At 71.6% G+C, this 7,832-nt stretch overlaps 3 protein-coding genes across 3 annotated transcripts in view; 1 reads left to right on the top strand and 2 right to left on the bottom strand.

Moving 5' to 3' along the window:
* Positions 1 to 1,219, bottom strand: part of AURANDRAFT_66106 (hypothetical protein) — a gene marked incomplete at both ends in the record, with an annotated part of 8,784 nt that extends 7,565 nt beyond the window's left edge. The window contains 2 exons of the mRNA XM_009041168.1: positions 571 to 986; positions 1,051 to 1,219. Coding sequence (XP_009039416.1) covers positions 571 to 986; positions 1,051 to 1,219 — 585 coding nt within the window. The remainder of the gene's footprint in view (positions 1 to 570; positions 987 to 1,050) is intronic.
* A 1,399-nt stretch (positions 1,220 to 2,618) lies between these two features.
* AURANDRAFT_9277 (hypothetical protein) lies at positions 2,619 to 2,801 on the top strand (the record flags this gene model as incomplete). The annotated part of the gene is made up of 1 exon (XM_009041199.1): positions 2,619 to 2,801. A coding segment is annotated over one exon (183 nt), but the record flags the coding sequence as incomplete, so codon positions are not given.
* Positions 2,802 to 4,716: 1,915 nt separating this feature from the next.
* AURANDRAFT_12696 (hypothetical protein) lies at positions 4,717 to 5,424 on the bottom strand (the record flags this gene model as incomplete). The annotated part of the gene is made up of 1 exon (XM_009041167.1): positions 4,717 to 5,424. A coding segment is annotated over one exon (708 nt), but the record flags the coding sequence as incomplete, so codon positions are not given.
* Positions 5,425 to 7,832: the final 2,408 nt, after the last annotated feature.

The following is a 7,832-nucleotide window of genomic DNA, read 5'->3' as shown; positions in this document are numbered from 1 at the left end:
GCGGTCGCGTCCCGTCGCCGCGCCCGGCGGCGCGCGCGTCCACGTCGCCGGCAGCCCGCTCGCGCTCGGCTCGCCCGACGACCCCCCGGAGAAGCCATCGCCCGCGACGATGGCGTCGCCCGCGAAGGCGCCGGAGACATCATCGCCCGCGACGAAGGCGTCGCCCGCGAAGGTGCCGGAGACGCCGGAGACATCATCGCCCGAGAAGGCGCCCGAAAAGTCGCCCGAGAAGGCGCCGCCGCCCGACGAGGCGGCGACGCCGGAACCGGCGCGGGCGTCCCCGGAGAAGGCGCCGTCGCCGCCGCCGCCGCCCGCGGTCGCCGAGGCGCCGCCCGCCGTCGCGGAGGTCCTCGTCCGCCTCGACAAGCGCGGGCCCCTCGACGCCGCGGAGCTCCTCGCGCTCAACGCGCTCCTCCAGAGGCACAACGCGCCGCCGCCGCCCTTCGACGACGACATCCTCGCGCCGCGGCGGTCTCCGCGGTAAAAAATTTGTTAGGAACCCATCATCGCGTGCCAGCGCTCCCTCGTGAGCTCGGGCTGGAGGAAACCGCCGCGCTTTTCGTCCGCCACGGTCGTCTGCTCCGCCCCGTACGCGTGGCCCGGCCACAGGTCCATCGTCTCGTCGCCGAGCTCGGCGCGGAGCTTCAAAAGGGAGTCGAACATGTCGGACTTGGACGACCCCGGCAGGTCGAGGCGGCCGCAGCTGCCCGCGAAGATCGTGTCGCCCGTGATCGCGTTCCTCTCGGCGCCCGACGCGCCCTTGACGACGAGGACCGACGAGCCGGGGGAGTGGCCCGGCGTGTGGATGACGCGCATGGACACGGCGCCCACGGCGACGACGTCGCCCTCCGCGTAGGGCGTTAGGGTGGCGACGTCGACGCCGATCTGCGCCGCGGCCTGGTCGAGCTCGATGTTGTGGATCCAGGCGGGGACCTTTCGATCCTCGACCCAGTGGCGCATGCCGTCGATGCCTTTCGACTTGTCGCCTACGAAATGCGTCGGTGACGATCATTCATCGTGTTCCCGGTCGAAAGCGAAACTCGTCAGGACGCTGCGTGTCGCCGATGTGGTCGTAGTGGAAGTGCGTCGCGACGTAGGCGACGATGGTGTAGCCCGCGTCGTCCGCGATCTTCTCGATGCCTTTCGGGTCGTAGTTCCCGTCGACGATGATGGCCTCCCTCGTCGCCGGGTCGCCGACGAGGTACTGCTGGTTCTGCATGTTTTGCGCCATGCTAAAGAGCTGCTGCTCCGGCCGCGACGTCGCCAGCGCCGGGTTCGCGATCTCGCGGCCCGTGAGCAGCTTCTTGAAGAACAGGTCCTCGCTTTGCTCCGCGACCTTCGTCGCCAGCGCGCGCGCCTGCAGCAGCGAAGAAATGACGGCCAAGGAGCGACGCATAACGAGGGCCATGGCTATCCAGCTGCTGGAGCAGCAGATTGGAGCAGCATTTGTGGAGAGGCCGACATTGAGCCATCGGTGCACCGGAGTTGACGCGCGAAGAGTTGGAGATTGGAGCACGCCTCTGGTGAGGCTGCCCCCGCCTCGAGTCGGGTCGGGAGGGCCGCGGGTCGGCGCCCCCGCCGGTCGGCGCCGGGTCCCGGGAACCCCCCGTAGAACCAACCATGATCCAGATGCTGGCGGCCGTCGTCGTCTGCGCGGCGATGACGCGCTTCGTCTTCCTCGGGCTCACGGAGGAGGGGGAGCAGGCGCCGACGTCGAGCAGCACGACGATCCCGCCGCGCACGCTCCGCGAGCTCGAGGGGTCCATCGAGCTCGACATGGCCAAGAGGCCGAAGCCCGACTTTGTCGTCGTCGTCGCGAACAGCGACACGCGCGTCGAGCTGCCGGCCGACTTCGACCCCAAGCCCCAGGTCGCCTGGGCGTCGGCGAAGGACCTCATCTTCTGCGCGCGGCAGGAGTCCGACGCGCCCCGGGCGACGTCGCGGAACCGTTTAGGGCACCGCGCCGCGCCCGCGGCGCCGCCCGCGTCGCCGACGTCGCCGCCAGGGCAGCACAAGAGAGCGAAATTCCCAACTTCAAAGGCTCCGATCTCGGCCGTTTTCCACTCGTTTCGGCTGACTTTTGGACGAGCGATCATCTCTCGGAACAATCTCGAAGCGTGGATGCTTTTTCTCGTGACGCGCGCGCGCGGAACACTCACGTTGAAGCGACGTTGAATCACCCTTTTGCTGCCCAGGTCGCCGCACGACGAGCTCTTCCGGTTCCTCGCGTGCGGCCACAGCGACGAGGCCGAGGAGCCCGCCGCGGCGCAGCACGACGACGGCGACGAGCTCGACGACGAGACGGCGACGAACCTGGGCCGCGGCGAGCCGCCGAAGAAGCGCCTCGAGGACGGCACCGGCGCGACGGTGTGGCCCGGGGCGGCACAAGAGAGCGAAATTCCCAACTTCAAAGGCTCCGATCTCGGCCGAGTTCCACTCGTTTCGGCTGATTCTTGGACGAGCGATCATCCCTCGGAGCGCTCTCGAGGCGTGGATGGTTTCTCTGGAATGCGCGCGCGCGGAACACTCACGTTGAAGCGACGTTGAATCACGCGATTGCCGCCCAGGTGTGGCCGCAGCCGGCGTCGCCGGACGCGAAGCCCCCGCACCGCCCGGCGAACTCGGAGCCCGGCGAGCTCTGCACGATCTGCTTCGAGCGCGCGGCGGACGCGGCCGTCTTCCCCTGCGGCCACGTGGGCCTCTGCTACCAGTGCTGCCTCGGCATCCACGCGCGCGGCGGGCCCTGCCCCTTCTGCCGCACGAAATTGGACCAGATCGTCACCATCGACCGCCGCTACCCGCTCTACAACGCCGAGGGCAACGTGCTCTTCCGCGTCACGAGGCCGAACCTCGAGGACGTCGGCACCGTGAAGCCCGACCTCGACGCCGCGGCGCACGCCGAGCGCGACGACGCGTTCGACGTCGCCGCGGCCGACGACGACGCCGCCGCCGCGGACGACGCGACGGACGACGCGACGGACGACGCGACGGACGGCGACGCCACGGACGGCGACGACGCCGCGGACGCCGACGTCGCGGACGTCGGCTCCACGATCTTCGTCGACGCCGCGGAGGTCGGCCGGCGACGGTCGCTCAGCGACTGCGCGCCGCCGCCCATCATCGCCACCTACTAGCCCCGCTTCGCCCGCCCCAGCCCCCCCCGTATGCGCGCGGCTCCGTCGCCGCGTCCGCACATTTTAAGTTCCTCCGGCATGGTTGACTTAGAACTTTGAAGGGAATGCGCGCTCGACTGAGCGCCCTGGGGGGATGGTTGACGGCAAATTGAAGTTTGGGAGCGGCCCTCGAGCTGAGGACGAGCTGAGGTGTCGGCCAACGCAGCGCGGTCTCCGCGGCCAGCGCAGTCGCATACACGCATCGAACGATACACACGCATCCAACGATACAAAACAAGACGATGCGCGCGTTGCTGCTGGTCGCCGCGCTCGTCGCCGCGGTCCAGGGCTTCGTCGCGCCGGCGCCGGCACAAACAACGCGGACTCGCGTGCGCCTGCGCGCCGCGTTCAAGCAGAACGACGTGAAGAAGCTGCTCGCGTCGAAGCGGAACGCCATCGACGCCCTCGGCAAGGCCGCGCCGGAGACGTCGGAGCTCACGCGGCTGCGGTTCGCCTTGGCGTTCCCGTCCGCGCGGGGCACGGACGTCGCGTCGGCGCGCGCCGCGCTGCGGGAGGCCGTCGCGTGGCGCGCGGGCCCGGGCAAGGCCATCACGGACGCCGCGAAAGAGGCCGTCGCCGCGGCGACGGCCGGCGGCGGCTGGGACAACGAGCCCGTGCGCGCCGCGGCGCCGCACGCGGCCGCGATCAACGAGTTCATCACGCCGAAGAACATCCTGACGCTGTCGACGGACGAGGGCGACCTCGTCTACGTCATCCGCGCGAGCCTCATCGACGACCGCAAGCTCATGCGCCGCGTGTCCGTCGCGCAGCTGACGGACTTCTTCCTCTACGTCAAGGAGGTCCACAGTCTCATCGTCGAAGCGCGCGCGGCGCGCACGGGCCGCCTCGCGGGCGTCATCTTCGCCAACGACATCTCGGGCATCTCGGCCATCCCCGACGCCAAGTTCTCCCAGGCGCTCACGGAGTCGTCGAACCAGTACGAGAGGCTCTACCCGTCGCTCGCGGGGCCGACGATGATCCTGAACCTGCCGTTCCTCATCCAGGGCTTCGTCGGGCTCATCAAGCCCCTCTTCCCGCCGTCCGTCCAGGACCGCCTCGTCTTCGAGTCCGCGCCCTACCTCGCGGGCCTCGACGAGCTCACGCCCCTGACCGCGGGCGAGCCCGCGAAGGCCGCGTTCCTCGCGGAGGTGAAGCGGAAGCTGCCCCAGTAACCTTTCGTTAGTGCTTCCGGTGGCTCTTCTTGCGGTCGCGGGACCGGGACCGGGACCGGTCCCGGCGCTTGCGGTCGCGGTCGCGGCTCCGGGACCGGTCCCGGCGGCTCCGGTCGCGGTCGCGGTCGGCGGCGGTCGCGGTCGCGGTGCCGGTCGTCGTCGACGCGCGGCGACCGCGCCTTCTCCTCGGGCTTGGCCGCCTCGGCCTCGGCCGCCGCGGCCGCCTCGGCCTCGGCCTTGGCCCGGGCCTCGGCGTCGCGCACGTCCTGCTCCACGCGCCGCTTCTCGAGCGCCGCGGCGAGCTCGGCCTCGTAGCCGTCGTCCGTGAGCCGCAAGCCCGGCGCGAGCGACGGCAGCCAGACCGCCGGGTCCCGCACGTAGAGCGCGAGGACGGCGGCGACGACGGCGTCGAGGTCGGCCTTGCCTACCCGGAAGACCTCCCACCACGGCGCCGCCGGGTCGTCGGGGAGCTTGTGCTGGAGCCGCCGCGCGGCCATGTAGATCGCCGCGCAGGCGAGCACCTCGGACCGGTAGCGCAGCGCCGCGTCCGTCCGGAGGCAGTCGTTGAGGTAGGACCACGCCTCCTGCGCGAGCTCGCCGTCGCAGTCGAGGAGCTTCACGTAGAAGAGGATGAACTTGTGACTGTGGTCGATGATGTAGAACGAGAAGCCCAGCTCCTTGAGGATGTGGCGCTCGACCTTGACGAGCTCGTGCTTCCAGCCGTTGTAGCGGACGCCGCCGAGCTCGAGCGTCGCCGACGACTTGGTCCGCACGCGGTACACGAAGTGGAAGACCATGAGGCACTCGCGGAGCCGCTTGGGCTTCTCCTCGATCTTGCAGGCGAGGAAGAAGCAGCCCATGGCGCTCAGGAACGCGTCGAAGCGCTTCAGGGACACGCGGTAGTAGAAGCGCTGGAAGATGTTCTGCCCCGTGCACATGACGACCTGCGGCAGGCGGAGCAGGATGCCCGCCTCCTGGATGAGCTCGCAGCCCCAGACGCGCTGCGCGTACTCGTCGGCGGCGGACACGCCGTCTCGCTTGCTCGGCGAGTTCTCGAGCATGTCCGCCGGCAGCAGCGTCTGGTGGTGCAGCACGTCCTCCTCGTCCATCCCGGCGGGCGGGGCGGCGCCGGCGAGCGGCCGGTCGGCGAGGGGCGCTTCGGAGGCGGCGGCGCGGTCGCCGTCCGCGGCGCGCGCCGGTTGGCGGGGCCGGCGGACGGTCGGCGACGAGGGTCGGCAGCACCGGCGCGGGGCCGGCGGCCGGTCGGCGAGCGAGGGTCGGCAGCGACCGGCGAGGCGCAAGTCGACGAGCGCTCGAGCCGCTTTTGAGCAGGCCGGCTCGACATCGTCAATGTCGGCTTCAGCACCTTAGAAACACACAATTCTTAACACACGATGAGCGTGGACCCCGCGGAGTCGTCGCCCCTGCTGGCCGGCGCGGCGCCGCGGGCGTGGCGCCGCCGCCTCGCCGCCGCGTCGGCCGCCGCCGCCTGCGTCGGCGCCGCGGCGGCGCTGCGGCGGCCCGCCGCGAGCCTGCGGCTCATGACCATCCAGGACGACGCCTTCGTCGCGCGCTACGGGAACGTGGACTGCGACCTGAGCGACGACGACGGCCTCAACTGGGGCGTGGACCGCTGCTGGGGCGACAGCGAGCAGTGCGCCAAGTACCACCCGGCGATCGTCTCCAACGCGTGCGCGGCCGCGTGCGCGGGCGACCCCGACGGCGCGGTCGCGACTGGGTTCGAGGTCTGCAACTGGCAGGCCGTCAACGCGCTGCCGGAGACCTGCGCGGGGACCTTCGCGCCGTCCGCCGACGCCCTGGCGGCGCCGTCGCGGAACGCGGCGCCCGTCAACTCCGGCGTCGCGGTGTCGCCGACGTTCTCGACCTACAACGTCGCGCTCCGGGCGCCGGGCGGCGGGAGCCACGCCTGGGACGGCTGCGAGGCCCACGCCTTCTGCAAGACGGCCGTCGAGGCCGACGGCACGTTCGTTTCACAGTACGCGCGCGCGGTCCTCGACTACTACGCCTGGGCCGAGGAGCCCCAGATGGCGCTGGACTACCTCTGGGCGACGGCCGACGCCTGGTGCGCGCCCGACGTCCTCGCATCCATCGCCGACGGGTCCTTCGACCCGTCCGTTTCGCGCGCGGCCTTCGACCCCGCGAAACGCGCGCCGTAAGACGTAGGGACCGCGCTTTGTGGCTTAGTCCGACTTTGCCCAGTCGACGGCGAAGAGCGCGGCGGCGTCCACGGGCGCCGCGGGTGCCCGCGTCCGCCAGGAGTCCGCGGTGTAGCCGAGGCGGCCCGCGGCGCCGCCGACCTGGCGCCAGACGGCGGCGACGAGGCGCGCGGACCAGGCGACGGTGCCGTTGACGAGGCTCGCGTCGTGCCTCCGGTGCATCGCCGGGTTGTCGGCGCGCGGGAACGCGCACGCGACCGCACCGGCGTCGCGCGGCGACGCGCGCGCGAACGCGAGCGCGGCCTCGAGCGCGGCGACGCGCGTCCGCGGGTCCGCGAGGCGCTCGAACTTGAGGAAGTGCGTGTGGGCCGGGCCCGGGTGGTCCCGGAGCCACGCGCCGTACGTGTTCGACGACGCGCGCCACATCGCCGCGTACTCGACCTGCGCGGGAACAGGGTGATTCGAGACGCGAGCGTGCCGCGCGCGCGCGCTCCAGAAAAAATCATCCAGAGCGCTCCAAGGGACGATCGCTCGTCCAAAACTCAGCCGAAGCGAGTGGAAAGCGGCCGCGAGAGGCGCCTTTGGACGTTTCCCGCGCCGCGCTCGGACGGCGTACTTCTTCCGCGCGTCGTCCTCCCAGCCCCGCTTGAGCTCGTCGCGCCAGGCTTTGAGCGGGATCGCCGCGACGTGCTTGTCCCCGGGCCCGTCGGGCCCCCGGACCGCGACGGCCTTGCGCCGCTGCCAGTCGCTCCAGAACGCGGCCATCGGGTGGCGCACGAGGAAGATGGCCCGGTCGACGAGGCCGGAGCACATGGGGTTCGCGCCGACGAAGTTGACCTTGCCGTCGGACCGCCGCGGTTCCATGTAGCCCGCCATCGTCGGGTGGACCTTGAGCGCGACGAGGCCCGCGCACTGGTCCCGCGTCTCGACGACGTCGCACTCGTGGGGCATGACCTTGGCGATCTCGCCGTCCATGTAGCGGCTCCCCGTCGGCGCGCCCGACGCCTGCTCGAGGAGCTGGCGCACCCACGTGTTGCCGCTGCCGGGGAACGAGTAGAGCACGGGCGGCACGGCGCGCGCGGTGCCGTTGCGCGCCGGCGCGAGCGCCGCGCCGCACGCGCCGCGCCGCGCGACGTCGGGCGCGCGGTCCGCGCCCTGCCGCACGCAGCGGAGCCGCCGCTCCTCCTTGGCGGCCTCGTTCTGCCCGCGGCCGCCGCCAGGCCCGGGCTTGGGCTCCTTCCTCGGCTTCTTGGGCTTCTTCGGCTCCTTGACGCCGAGCGCGGCCTTGGCGGCGGCCGCGGCCGTCGTCG

The sequence above is a fragment of the Aureococcus anophagefferens genome (genome assembly GCF_000186865.1).
Source record: "Aureococcus anophagefferens unplaced genomic scaffold AURANscaffold_19, whole genome shotgun sequence".
Classification (NCBI taxonomy): Eukaryota; class Pelagophyceae; order Pelagomonadales; family Pelagomonadaceae; genus Aureococcus; species Aureococcus anophagefferens.
This window is presented reverse-complemented; position numbering and strand designations above follow the sequence as displayed.